Source organism: Papio anubis, chromosome 16, assembly GCF_008728515.1.
Source record: "Papio anubis isolate 15944 chromosome 16, Panubis1.0, whole genome shotgun sequence".
NCBI lineage: Eukaryota > Metazoa > Chordata > Mammalia > Primates > Cercopithecidae > Papio > Papio anubis.
The window spans coordinates 47,730,696-47,745,560 of record NC_044991.1 but is presented as its reverse complement, the minus strand read 5'-3'; the positions used below and the strand labels follow the sequence as shown (position 1 = coordinate 47,745,560).

General features: G+C 50.2%; 1 protein-coding gene across 1 annotated transcript in view; it reads right to left on the bottom strand.

The window, feature by feature from the left end:
• JAG1 (jagged canonical Notch ligand 1) overlaps window positions 1-14,466 on the bottom strand; it is a 36,309-nt gene extending 21,843 nt beyond the window's left edge. Inside the window, exons 1-3 of the mRNA XM_021921229.2 lie at window positions 13,918-14,466; window positions 13,167-13,472; window positions 4,467-4,518 (exon numbers count right to left, since the gene is read on the bottom strand). Of these exons, the coding sequence (XP_021776921.2) occupies window positions 4,467-4,518; window positions 13,167-13,472; window positions 13,918-13,998 (439 nt within the window). The 5' untranslated portion in view covers window positions 13,999-14,466. The remainder of the gene's footprint in view (window positions 1-4,466; window positions 4,519-13,166; window positions 13,473-13,917) is intronic.
• Between the last annotated feature and the right edge of the window lie 399 nt (window positions 14,467-14,865).

Here is a 14,865-nt window from a genome sequence, read left to right as displayed (position 1 = left end):
CCGAAACTCTGAACTGGAAGCCCAGGAGAGGACTGAGTTACATTTTTTTAAAAAGTGTTAACATGGCAACCTTTAAAGCCAGCCCTTAAATACCAACACCTTGAATTTGATGCATTCCACCTTTCTCCCCTGCCCAGAAGGCAGATGGAAGAATAACTCACCAAAGTTTAGACACAGGTAAATCGAGGGAACGGTTTCTTTTTTTTCTTTCTTTTTTCTTTTTTTTTTTTTTTGAGTCAAGTCATGCTCCCGGAAAAAAAAGCTTACTGAGGAAAATAAACACCTCCAGCTCAAGCAGCTCTCAGGAGTAAGTAGTCCCTGCCCTGAGGCCATTTATGATCTAGTTTGAGAAGAGACAGGTACAAAAATAGCTCAAACGTCAGGTGCCAGGAGTTCAGGTGAGGGATCTGAAAAGGCAGCGAGGCACTAAGTCAGCACCTCAGCCTGGTTTTGTGTTTGTTTTCTTAAACCTGTTAGCACCAACTCTCCATCACCTTGTCAAATCCAAGGCCATCTTGGAGAGACAGAGAGTTGCAATGTCTTTGTGATTCTTACCCACCCACATGGCTGTTTTTCTAGGCCTCGGGCCCGTGCTCCTTTACAAACTGATGCAAGCCCTGTAGGTGACCAGGAGAGAAGGGACTCCTGGGTGGCTTCATCCACACATCCCACTTCCAACAGGGCCCCAGTATTCACCCTCTGGGGCTCTCAAACTGCTGCGTGGGCAAGACAAGCCTTGAACAAGCCCACATACCTGCGGCCTGACACCCCGGCAGCACTGAACCACTTGCAGGTAACACTTTCCTCATTTTTGCAAATAAACAGAGGCCAAGGAATGACAAAAATGTCTCTCCATTAACTATGTTTGCTCTGCTGGTTCAGTTAAAAAGCATAGTGGGCTATTACCACACGCTTACAAGATCTTCATAAAAGGGATCGGTTAAACACACTAGCCATGGCTCAAAGGCATCTAGCTTCTGAGGCTCGTATCAACAACAAACAGTTCAGACAAAAGTTCAGGGCAATCCTAGGGGTACAAGACTGATATGTACTTTTCAGTCACGCAGTAAGCTTTCCACTTATTTCCGGGAAGTGCCGTGTAGAGGATCACTTCAGAATCTTCAGTGGAGCTAATAGAGCTGCATACATAACTTCACACCTGCTCAGGAAGGGGGTCAAGCGTGTCTGGGTTCGAACACCTCTGCTGCCTGCTTCCTGATCACGCTTCCCTTCAGCTTAGGGTGCGGGAAAGGTTATCTGTGGCAGTTCACTTGGCAGTCCAGCCTTGTGATTGGAAAAGGACATCACCATGCCTCTCTGCAATCCCTAGTGCCATGAAGATGAATCACGAAGAATCCATGACCACCTCGCAGGCCACGGAGGAGGTGATGAAGGGCGAGTCTCAGCATAACCTGGGACCACACCAACCCGAAAACCTAGAAGGGGGCCTCAGCCAAGAAGGCTAAGCTACAGGGAAAACCTGGTCTGAAGTGTGCCTATGTATGCTTACATGTCTACTGTGCATTACAGTCAACTGAAACCATTTGCTCTGGGGGAGAAAGAAATTTGGAACTCTATATACCACAATCCCAAAATGTAATAAAAGACTTTGAAGGACCGATGACAGAAGGACCAGCCTTAAATACTTTCGAATACATAAACAGAACCTAGGCTATATTTGGGCCCGAGTCTGCCTGTGAGGGCTCACTGCAGAGCTGATAGAAGGAATTCTCTGCCCTAAAACTCAGGGCTCTGCCTTTGATTTACCATCTGAAGCCAGAATGTTTACAACTCGCTTGGGTCCCACAGGGCAGCCAACTCCATTTGGGCTTCTGAATATCCTCAGCTTCTGCCCTGTGGAGTGCAGTCCAGAGGGAGTGGCTCAGGGTGAAGAAAGGAACAAAACACTCCAGGTAGCATAAACAGCATGTGCAAAGGTCCTGAGGCAGGAGAGCACGCGATATAGTTGCAGATAGAAAAGCGACTGCTAGGGTATGGCCAGGCTATAGATACGATGGACATGGTGTGTAAGACAAGGCTGGCAGGGAGACAAGGCTGGGCTGCACAGAGCCTTGTGGGCCACGTGAAGATCTGTCCCAAGAGCAACAGAAGGCCACCGAGTGGTTGGTTTTTCATAATAAGGGTGACAAGCCAAGGTTATGCTCTGAAAAGACCAGGATGGCAGAAGAATGGAGAAAGCACTAGAGGTGGGTCAGAGCAGATCAAGGTGGACCAGACGGAGGCTACTCTAAGTTCGGTCATGAGCAGATGGTGACTTGGACCAGGGCAGTGGCAGAAGGCAGGCAGATTCAAGTGAAGAGCTGGAGAGATTTTTCAGAACTTGGAGGTGGACTAGGTATGGATGCTAACAGAGAGGGGATACACAGAGCGCCTTCCATATTTCTGACTTATGGCAGTGAGCATTCAAATATCAGTGCCAGACACCCAGAAGGGGCGCTAGGGAAGGGACTGCTTTTGTCAAGAGAAGATCCTGACTTTGGTTTTGGCTGTGCTGAATTCAAGATTCCTTGGAAGCATCATAGAAGAGGTCAAATAGGCAAGTGGAAACCATTCCCACCAAACTCATCTCCTCTTCGGGGTTCACCAAGTGACTTTTGATAACCCGCAATGGGCACCCGTGACTTTGTATCAACCCCTCTCTCTCTAAAAACAGAGGTTTAAAAGACCTTTATTCCTACCCCAGTCTTCCTTATCCTCTTTCCAGGGATTTGGTTACCCCCCAAGCAGGAGATGAAACATCCCAGAACCCCAAAATGGGGCTACCTGGAAATGCAGACAACTGTGGGTAGTTCTGGACAAGCCCTGGGTTCCCAGGGACATAACTCCCTGACCAGTGAGGCAACAGTAGGCCCAGGAAAGGTTCTGCGAATGCTGGAGTGTGGCAGGGAGGTCTCTCACATGTCCCTAACAAGTATACTGACCCAGCTCTTATCACAGGCCAGTGTCAAACTCAAGTTGTTCACTCTACCAGGTGGATTGTTTTAATAGCTAAAAGGGAGGGGAAAGAACACCATGCCGACACCATAATATTACAGAAGAGCCTATGCCTCCCCCCTTCCTCGACCCCTTCCTGCTTAACGCTTAGTTACCATTGTAAGCAGGTCACAGTGACATAATGTTCACAGTCCTCAACGTTTGTGGCAGGGAAGGGAGGGGAGAACAAACAGGTGTCTGTGACCCTGACTGGCATCAGCCATAGCCAAGGCTGACACAGCTTCCCTGCCACCCCCACACGCGCTCCCCATGGCATTATGGGGTAGTCCTCTGGGGAGGAAGACTTGGACCTTGGACTTTCACAAGCTCCCCTCCAGGGAGGATGACACCCAAAGAGTTGGAGTTAAGATTCCCAAGCTAGAAGAGTGACCCAAATGGCCTGGGACTCTCTGGCACATCTGGGCTCAGCAATGATTCTGCAGCCCCAAGTGGCCCAATAAGCCAGCCACAGGTGGAAGCTGCCCACGCAGCAGGCACCGAGCCCTCACTGCACCCACGGTGGGCATTCACCATTCTCTGTCAGCAAAAAAGCAAGGCAAGGAAAGAGGAAAAGATGTTATTCACAGTGAAAACAAACCAAAAAATGGTAAGATAGAAAAGCAAACAGAACAAGGCATTCAGACAACGGAGAGCCAAGACAAGAAGCTGGATCCACTCTTCCTCATGCACACACCAAGAGATTTCAGTGCACATCAAGTTTTCCAGCAACAGCAACCCAAACTCTGCTGGCAAAAAGGGAACTGAAGTTTCGGCTCGTGAGCAAAAACACTGTAAAGTTACAATTAAAGAGCAAGACTACTTTGTAAGCCAGACTATGTCATTTCCATCACATCCTCCATGGCGTATCCACCAAAACCGACCCCTCACCGTCCTGAAAGGCAACCTGCACTGAAAACAGAGCCATCTTTCAGAAGCGGACAAGGCAGGTAATGGCTGTGAAGCTCTGTAATTCTGCTTCAATGAAAGGTCTGTGGCGCAGTGTGGGAAACCTGGACGGGCTAGAAGATCACCTGCCCACCAAGTGAAATTCAAGGTCGGTCTCTAGAGCCCAGCACCACCTTTATGGCTTTATCTTTCTGATGAGAGATTAAACGCTCACTTAAAGTTTAAATGGACTTTTAAAAAGTCACTACTTTGATCCTTTAGCAGCCTACAAGGTTTTAAAGTTGTAAAACCATTAAGATCTCTATCCTGAAGATAATCTAGGTTTCATAATCAGGGAATGAGTTAACTGGGAGTCTGTTCTGGCCACTTAATATTCCAAGCTAAAATTCTAGAAAAGTTAAGGAATAGATTCCACTGACAGGTTCACCCTAGGGTGCGGGAGAGAACAGAAGGCAAGGGGTGGCAGAAATCCTAAGTACTAAGGAGACAGATCCAGCTCCAACTGGTTGGCCAAGCCCCACACTTCCACATGTGTTTAGAGAAAAGTCCACAGAAGCGATACTTACGAACGGTGTCATTACTGGAATCCCACGCCTCCACAAGCAACGTATAGGACCTCTGCAAGACAGATAAACAACAATTTAGCAATTCAGAAACAGGGTCGACTCTCCAAAACCTCGTACATTCTTGGCCTCCTCCCAGAAGACCCCACCAAACAAAACCATAATGCCAAAATAAAAATTCTATTGGTCATTGCACTGAGTTCCTGGATGTTTAAATCCAAACCAACTCCCCTTCCTTTGTCAGTACTCTTCCCAGGTTGACAAATGACTCCTTTCACCTGGCAGGGACCCACTGGGGTCAACATGCATGCAGGCAGCTCAAAGTTGAGATCAGGAAATGCCACCTCCCTATATGATATGAGAGTACTTAGCATATAGTTTCCCAAAACTTTCCAGACCCTGACCCTAATGCACAAGGAGGGGAAAAAAACACAAAGAATTTATTCTAAGTTAACCTAACCAGGTATTTGTACCGAGGGGGTATTGCTAAGGTTACACTTTGGGCCCTGGTGAGGCAGTCTCTAGGGAGGCCCCCTTTTCCTTTTTAGAACCCCTTTGAAAGCTCTGTCTGTGTGAGACCATCCTGGCTCCCACAAGTATCGGGTAACTCTAGGAAACAGGAGGGGGTAGATGCAAAGCGACTCTGCAAGACAAAGAAGTCAACCTCACTTGGGCGGTGGAGTTGGGGGCAGATCCCAGGGAAGAAAGTACAAAGGGAGAAACAACCACACACCCATGGGTTATATTTATTGATGAACTTATCTGTTAATAAGATCTAACATTCCAAGAATAATCAGAGTCTACTAACTAAACAAATTCCCTGGATACTGGCAAGATGCCAGCTGTTAAACTGAAGGCACCTTTTATCTTCCAAGCTTATCTCAGAATTCCACCTCCCCACCCCTCCGCCAAACCTAAGCTATTAGCAAATTCCCTCCTTTTCTAAAAATTTCCTTCGTAATTTACAGTAAGGTCAGTCTCGCAAAACACCAGCGTTTAAATGAAGCTTCTGCTATCTTGGCGCTGAAGAAATGTACTCAAGGCAGGTGGGGTAGACAAGGAACATGAACTGGGTCATGAATCCCCGCTTTGCTGTGTCAGAAACCAAGCCATCGGAAATAGAAGCGTGTACATTAAATAATACCGTGCTGTGCCACCAGAAGCACACTGCTGCCAAGAGAAGAGAAAGCACCTATGAGATAAAGGCAAAAGAGAAAAAGGGTAAAAGGGAGTTTCATTCATAACTCCAGGCCAGCTTAGTGCTCTCACAGTGACACAGCAGGTCATCTCTGAATATAAAAATATCTTGTGATAGACCCTGCCTTGGAATTCAGCCGAAATATGTTTCATACTCAAAGCAGAGTAGGATTCCATTTCGTTCACTGATAACTGTGGGAAAATGCTCAGAAAAGCAAGCAAAACCGGGCAAGCCGGGGCACATACCCAGCCGTCTCCTGTTAGTGGCCACAGGTCCAAGTTCATTGTTGTTGTTACTATTTTATTAGCGAAAGTTATACCTTATTTACAGCCTCTTTAAGTTTCTTAGGACTTCCTGCAAATTACAGGACTCTTCCCTAAGAGCAGCAAGAAATTATATTTCTCTGCTGATTTGAGGTAACAGCACAGTCAGAATGAGGCCAAATGTGTGGCTGATTCTGTATAATTAAGCCCTTCATTTGCTGGTCACGTTGGGGCCCACGTCCTCCACTTCAACAATATTGTTGTAATTAATCCTCTGATTAAATGCATTGACACCAGGAGTTTTGACAGACTTGCACAAGCGCTAAACACATAGTACCCACAAATCCCACTGCAAGGGAAGGTGCCGGGACTGAGCTGGCATGGCAGTACTAACTCAGTTTAATATTCAAGGAGGAAGGCATCCTTAGGTCTTGCACAAGAACTTGGAAGACCAAGCGGTCTACCAGGCTCATCCTCGCCAGAACTGGGAAAACTTCAGAAGTTGCTGGCCAACATCACCCCACCTGGAGAGAAAAGAATTGCACACGGCCCTACATGCCTGGCTCTGTGATTCTCCATGAACTGCCTTCTTTCTCAGAGGCAGGGACAGGGTAAAGGCAGGGAGCTACAGTGACGGCAACAAAGGCTGGACTTTTTTTCCTGCCTGTTTCAGGGAAGGGATTAGGATCTCCTGGGGCAGGAGGATTCCTCCTACCCAGCCCTACAGAGAAAAAGGATTCCCTCCAAGGCTCCTATTAGGAGGCACTCAACCTCCCACTCCATCCCCACACTATAGATCGATCAGCAATCAAGATAATTTAACAATGATTATTAGTTGCTAGAGAACTTTACTTTTTCCCAGGCCCACACTTGACCTCTGTACATCCCTGAACACACACCCAGGCACTGAGTTCCCAGACCACGCACACACACCTCATGCCGTCAAAGCAGGGACGAGGCCACAGAGCAGCAAATCCACTATGCCAAAGTCACATACAAGCAGCCACTGCAACTCTGACCCCTACTAGAGGCTGAGTCCTCCATCCCAGGAGGGCTTGGAAAGGCAAGTGTTCAAACTTGTTTATACAGCAAAACAGCAACAAAAAAAGCAAATACCTGGGTTTTTCTTGGTTTCAGACTACAGAACTAAGATTCTGCTGAGGAGTCACCTGGCTTTCATCTTTTTTCCTTATGTTTTCCAGAACAATACTGCGGGGGCCACACAGGAGGGAGGGGTAGCAAACAGATCTTCAGTCTGGATTTGCAACTGAGTCACCTCAGCCCCTTCCCAGCTCCAAGCCCAAGGAAATCTGGCAAACTGGCAGCTGGTTCCCATTCTGGTATGGCATCAAAGAGGAACAGTCAGCCTTCAGAATTGCTTTTTGGAAGATTTCCGTGGAATTCTACCTAGAGGAGAGTCCTGGCATCAAAGCCCCAGGGCATCCAAGGGCCACCAGGCTCCCCCTCCGCCAAGGCTGGGGCCCCTGCACCTCCTCCCGCCCTCCACACTTAGGCTGCTGTGCCAAGGTTGTGTTCTCTGCCCTGTCCCACTCCATGGCGGTTACCTTGGCACTGGGCAGAGCGGTAAGCACTTAATTGCCACATTAAGAAGGGGGGATGTAAGAAACAAAGGTAATTGTGTTGGCAGCCGGGAGCTTCCTTTTCCTGGCAACAGTGACAGCCAAACCAAGCCCTGAGAAGCGGCTGCCTCCCCTCCTGCCAAGCTGACGGACACAAATAAACCGCCATCCAAACGGCACGCGTGCGGCGTCCAAAACCCCAGGCTGCAGCGACAGGCAGGCCCGCCGGCGGCACGCACATCCTGGGAATGCCCGACGTGCCAACGCGGCCATTGTGCACAGTCAGTCGGCTCCCGGGGATCGTCAGGGGCCCTGCGCTCTGCTGACTCAACTGTTGCTTCCTGTCGCTTGTCCTGTATTAGCATTATTTTTGGAGAGGCCCCATTATTCTCCATAATCCTCATTTCAGTCAATTCGGCCAACTCTATTGTCCTGCCTGTGTCTGGGTGGCCAGAGTATAAAATATTCCAGTCACAAAACATATTAAGCAGAAAAGGTTGCAGGGAGTCCATGCGTGGGCACACTCACACGTACTCATGCACACCATGCCAGTGGGAAGGTGAGATAAGAAAGGACAACTATCCTATAGCATCTAGGCTAAGACTTCAGACACAGAAAGCAATCAAGTCTGTAGGGCTTGACATGTCAATAGAGTCCGATCTGGTTACAAAGGGTGATTTTCTCATCAAAGCCCACCTCAAAGGCTCACCAAGGGGCCCCAAAGCTCATATCCAGATTTGAGACTCTCAATGAGACATCCCCACCCCCTTTCCCATCATTACCCTTACCTGTTTGAAAAGCATCCCACTGATAATTAAATGCACCAGTTACAAAAGGGTGGCGAGGTTAATAGATAGAATACCGAGAAGCCAGCCAAGCACAACGGTCTGGTTCACACAGAGCAAGCCTGAACAAGAAGCCTTTCTATTTATTTACCAAAAGCGCATAAAAACTGGGTTGAGCTGGTAGAGGACTCTGCATGTTTGACTATTTACGTACTCCTTTAACTACTGGGAGCCACCTTGCGGAATTTCTTCCCAGCACATGCACTGCACCAATGATAGATGTCACTGGCACCATAAAAAAAAAAAAAAAAAAAAAAATACCAGCCGCCATGGGGCTGCTGTGGTCCACGCGGTAATCGGAAATCAGCATAGAAGTCACAACACAGCCAGCCAGTGCCATGCACCAAAGTAAAGTTGGGATTTTTCTGAACCCAGGACCCTCCTCCATTTCCACCACAATTCTAGAATCACCACTTTCCATTCATCCCAATGTATCTTCCAACAGTTGGAAGAAAAGACTAAGTTTTTATATATTATATATATGTATGTATTTAAAAGCTGAAGCCAAGAGTCACTTCTCTCAGCAGCCTAGATCCTGAGCTTGAAGGATGGGGGTAGGTGGAAGAGCAACATGCCTCCAGAAGTTTGCCATGGAAGAATTTGCAGGAACATTTGCATCTGTGGATTACAATGCTAATTGTATGCACATCCAGAGATCATGCATTCTTACACTGTCACTAACCTTGAAAGCCGGACATTGGGACCAACTTCTGGCCCATCTACAATAGGGCCAGTGGATGATATGAATCCAGCCAAGGCCTCTGTTCACATTCCTGTTTTCAGATCAGGAACTCTGAAGGCTCCTTGTTGCCTTGACACTTTTTTTTTTTTTTTTTAAGTAAATTTTTTTTCCATGCTAAACTTCCCACATGCCTTCTATCTAAAAGGTCCCCAAAGGCACCACTATTTGGTGTGAAGATTTTGAGCAGCATTTAGATTGCTGATTTTCTGGGAGCTTGCATGCCTGTAAGTTGCTGCTGACTCTCCTTTTTACCCACTCAACTCCCCCAAAAGCCTCCACGCCAAAAGTTGCACTGTTTTCTAAAAACATCTTAAGTCCCTATAGAATGATGGGTGTGGAACTGGTGGGTTGCAAATTCATGTAAGTACAGGAGGTTTGAATAAGTTGCTAAGAAACAAGACAACAAGGAGGAAGAAAACACAGAAGGTTACACCTGCAAGAGAAAAAAGAAATATTAGAAACCAAGTACCTGGAATAAAGATTCCATTTTTGGAGCAGCTATTCTCCAGATACTTAGCACAGCTCTTTCCAAGCAAGCACAATTTCACTTTTCCCCAAGCCCAGTGTTGCAACACAGACACATCAATTCATCCCTTTGGTTTGAGGTAGACTTCTTAGGGCAAAAGGCATTTCTCCACATGCAGAAAGTCCCTTGCTCTGAGCACATACATACACACGTGCTCTTTCTTTGTATACATGCTGACCACCTGGGCGGGATGCAAATCCTGGCTGCAGAAGGGAGGCTGGTCAAATCAGAACCCCATCCTTGCGCCCTCCATGTGCCCACACCACATCTAGAGAAGCTCAGGGACTGGGAAAGACAGCAAAAGGCATAAAAGTAAGGGCCTGTCAATTACATTCTGTGATTAGCATCATGGCAACTGGTCATTCAGGCCTGAAGTATGAAGGGGGCCAAAGCTGGTATCCCTCACACAGAAGAATGTTTCATTGGATTTTCCTAAAAAACAATTAAGTTGATCTCAGCAAGTTTTTTAATAGGATCAATGGAATTTAAATGTGAGGCTAATAAGCCAGATACCCCAATTGCTTCCCCTAACATTTCTCTAGATTCATTTCACTCTGGGGCCAATGTAGCAATACAGCTAACTGGGGTTCCGAAGTTCCCAAAAAGGTTTTGGGGATGAGTAGTGGTAATTACACTAATGCATTTTTAATAAGCAGGCACTACTGGGATTTAGCACGAATTTTGGGAGGTACAAATTAACCATTTCAGTGATTTATAAGTGGTCATTCCTAAATTACTTCCTGTTAAGCCCAATTACTTCCCACAATAATGTTCTTATCACTTGGTCCCCAACTTGAGAATCATTAATCCAGATAGTTGCTGCAAGTTTAGCCCCTTGGAGCAGCAACAGTATGAGAATTAGAAGCCAGTGGTGAAAAGCTACGCCAAGACCAGAGCTGGGGCAGTGGACACCAAGTGGGACATAGTTAGATATGATATATGGCAGGAAGGGCCGCCTCTACAAAGCCTTTCACATGCACATCAGAACGTGGACCGTATATCATATCTGACCAAATCGTTTCCTCCTCGTCCTCTCTAGAACATGAACAGTTGCTTGGATGGGGTCATAATTCCAAACAAAGGGCATGAATTACATGACCTTCTACACTGACCTACCCCTGCACCCTCTGCTGACACCCAGCGTCAGCAAATTTGGGAGGACTCATGCAAATGGTAATTGTGCCTGCTAGGGGTTGGGAGACGAAAGTGGTTTGGAGTTTTGCTTTGTTTTTAACCATATATCCTTTTCTTGTTATCTCTTGAATTCTGTACTGAGTTCATTTATTTCCTATTCAAGGAAATCAGTTTTAAAAGACATAGTTAATTGCCAAACTAAATGAAGCTGTGCTCTCTACTTAAATACTTGCTCAGCTACTTAAGTGTTTCAGTTACGTTTATACTCAGCCTGGAATCATTCTTGAAAGTTATGGACTGTGCCGTTTCTCCAACCACATACAGAAAAACAAACACACCTAAACTCCAATTTCTCTTGAGAAGTAAAGCTTATGTTTCACAGGCCTTTTTGGGGCATGAGGGTGGAGACTTGTGATACATGTGTTTGTCCCAACTTCAAAAGAACCACATTCTCAGTGTTGCCCCATCGGTCTTCCCCCATTCGAGAAAAGCGGAGAGTCTATTTCATGGTTGGTGACCCGTGGGGCCTGAAACCACAGAAGAGCACCAGCAAATGCAAATCAATCGCTTCTCCTGCCCTCCCACACTATTTCCGCTCCTTTTCCATTGAGCACTCGCTGACCAAGTGTCAAAAGGGGACAGACGCACCTTCTAGGTCACTTTTCCTTGGCCAGCCTAGAGAGCAAGCCTCCTTGTTTTCATGCTAGCCATCCCTCTGACCCTACTCTCCAAAATGAGCCTCAGCCAGGCTGCTGCTTTTCCACATCACTAATAAGATTCCTTTTATGGTCTTGTGAAAAGCGAGGGGCTCCAGACAGATCCTCCGGCAGGAGGGTGGAACCACCTGCAGGCCCCTTCCCCCTAAACTCCAAACACACGTTCAAGGGCACTGAGTATTCACAGTCAGCTTGGGCCCAGCCAGATTTAAAGGTAGCCAGGCTCTTTAGCTTAAAGTTCTCCCTAATAGGGGATTAACAAACAAGATAAATACTCTTGGTAAAAATGAAATCCCACAACAGAAGCAGTCCTTGGACCTCAAGAGAGCTTCACATACGGTAGTGTTGGTTTTAATTTTTTTTTTTATAAACCCTTTTTCATGGCAGTTTTTGGTAAGTGTCTTATCTCACCCACAGCGGAGGGCACCTTATAATGCCAGCTCCTGTAAACGTGGATTTTAAGAGCCACCCCAAGCTTCATACACAGATACAGCCTGATACTCTCCCCTCTCTCGTCTCCTCCCAGAATCACAGCCAAAGCTGGCGGACAGGAGGCAGCAGAGTGCACCCCATTAGAGCACGTGGTGGTAAGCAATCCTCTGGGGCACCGAGCTCCCCCTCTCACCACCCACCCTCCCAGCACAGGCTAGGCCAAACCCCAGTCTTGGCAATGAGTCATGCCTCCTGGACAGCGGGAGCCAGGCAGAGGGCACACCCCCAACATTTCCCTTTCCTCCCCTTCTGCAATCGCACCCATCTTCCTTCCACCCATTTTGGGATGTTGCAAGGGCCTCGTTGCAGGATCTGCCAGCTGGGCCCGGGGCCTCGAGCTGCTTTGGGGGCGGAATGGGGTGGAGGATGAGGATCTATCATTTGCACCCGCAGGCACTACCTCCAGAAGACCACCCCTTCCAGGCCTTGGCACGGCCCCCGAAGGCTTGCGGGGGCCGTGCACCCGCCCTTCCCGGGGAAGTCTGCAAACACAGCTGTTCCAGAGCCCGGGAACCGCTGGAAGTGAGGCCACAAGAGCTACACCACTCGGGGGCGGGGGCAGGAAGGGGCCGGCAGCGGGCGGGGGTTCCCGGGTCTACAGCTCCTGTGAGGGCCCCAAGAACCTCCTCCTGCGGCGGCCGCCCCCGGCCCCTGAGCCGAGCCCGGAGAGCGCCCCCGCACACACTAAAATCTCCCGGGGAGCAGCGGGAAACGGACTCCCCCACACCCTCCAGGAAGGACACACCCGCCCTCCCGGCCGTTCACGGGAAAGGGGAGGTTGCCAATTTGGACGGCGTTCGCAGGCCAGAACTGCGCAGAGTCGCCTTCCACGGCGCACCAGGTTTAATTAGTTAAGAAAAGAGATCAGCTACAACGACCTCTTGGCTTGGGGCCGGGAGGGTTACTCCGGGAACTTCAAGTTGCAAGTTTACACCGGCCTTCCTAGGAGCCTGGTCCCATAACCCCTCTGGGATCCCCACTTTTGTGCACTAAGCAAACAGCAGCAGGACTGGGACCCATCTCGACTACCCCAGTCGAGATCTAACTATAGTGTCCCGGCTCCCCCAACCGCCACCCCTAGAGATTTCCCCCGTTAGCGCCGAGTTTCAAGCCAAAGCCCTTTAAATCCCTCTAGCAGGGGATAGCAGAGCTTGGCCAGGCGCGGGTGTGAGTCTCCGCCTGGCCTCCTTCCCGAGTCGTCACTCACCGGCCAGGCGAAACTGAAAGGCAGCACGATGCGGTTGCGGTCGTTGCCGCGGCTGGCCTTGAGGTTGAAGGTGTTGCCCCCGATGACAGGCGTGGACCCTGAGCCGAAGCTGCAGGGTCCCCCGGCCGTGACGCGGGACTGATACTCCTTGAGGCACACTTTGAAGTATGTGTCACACTCGTCGCGGGTGCACTTGCGGTCTCCCGGGTTCCGGGCGCCGCCGCAGCAGTTCCCGTTCTGCAGCTCCCCGTTCACGTTCTGCATGGACAGGATCTCCAACTCGAACTGACCCGAGGCCCCACACACCTGCCGGCGAGGGAAGGAGGAAGGTCAGCGCCGGAGAAAGCTATTTTCTTCGAGTATAGAGGTGGCGACTCCCTCCCACTCCCCGCCCCGACGAGCCCTCCGCGCCGAGTGAAAATAATTTTGCAAAACTGGGTTCAAGGACTCAACATGATTCCGGGTCAAAAAAAAAAAAAAATGCACGAGTGCGGAAGAAATCCGACGACGACGACTGCCCGGGGGGCAGGAGCGGAGCGAACGCGTCCCTGCCCGGCCTGGAGGGGTCACCCTCAGGAGGCCGGGGCTCCCGGGAGTTGGCGCGCTCAGCCCAGGTGCAGCCGCTCCCGCGCAGGGGCGAGGAGTCGGGCGCTCGAGGGTTGCCAAGCCTGCTCGCGGGGCTCAACCGCCCAGGGCGCCGCGAGGGGAGGGAAAGGATGGCTGGGAGCGAGGCCCGGAGAGGGGCTCCTACCTTGGCTCGCAGGGCACAGAGCAGGGCGAGCAGGAGGCTTAGGGGGCGCCCGGGCCGGCCGCGCGTCCGTGGGGACCGCATCGCTGCGCCGCGCGCCGCGGGCACTCGGGACGCCGCCGCTGCTGTTCGCGCTGGTGCTGCCGCCGGTGCTGCAGTCGCCGCTGCCCCTGCGGCCGCCGCGTCCCGGCTCTAATATACTCCGCCGATTGGAGCATGCACGACTGGAAAACAACACCACTTTTCAAAAGCCCTTTCAAGAGCGGCCCTTTCCAGAAGGCAAAGAGCCCGGCCTCCTTTTATTATTCTGATCGCTTCTTTGAGACGCTCCCCCTCCTCTTCCACCTCCCGGCTTTCTTTCCTTCTCTCGCGCTCCCCTTCTTTTATTATTATGATTATGCGCAGCCTTTTATTCCCTTTCAGATCAGCTGCATGGAAAAAGGGGGAGGGAGGGGAGAAAAAAAAAACCCAGCCTAGCTCGCGGGCCGGCCGCAGGTAACACAATGACGCGTGCCCGCCCGGCTCTCGGAGAGGGACCCGGAGAGCCCGTCTGGCAGCCGCGGCCCGGGCTGGCCACCTCTACCCAGCACGCCGGGCAGGGCGCATGCGCGCTTATTAATATTCATGAGAGGGCGTGCTCACCCAGGACACGCACCTCCCATTCACGTTGCTGGGGAGGGGGTAGTGCGGGGAGGAACTTGGAAGGGGTTGGGGGCTCGGGGATGCTTAGGGCGGCAAAGAAATACCGGGGCCCCATAGCAACCCCTGTTCTCGGGAGCTTCGGGCCAGGAGGGAAGGGAGAGTGCGGGGAGGTACTTGGAAGGGATGGTTGCTTAGGGACGCCTGGAGGCCCCCAGCGGGGACCGCCCCCTCGGGCGCCCGGGACCGGGAGCCTTTGCCCGCGCGTCGGGGCCCCAGGTGTAGGCGCCGCGGCGCTGGCGGAGCGGTCGG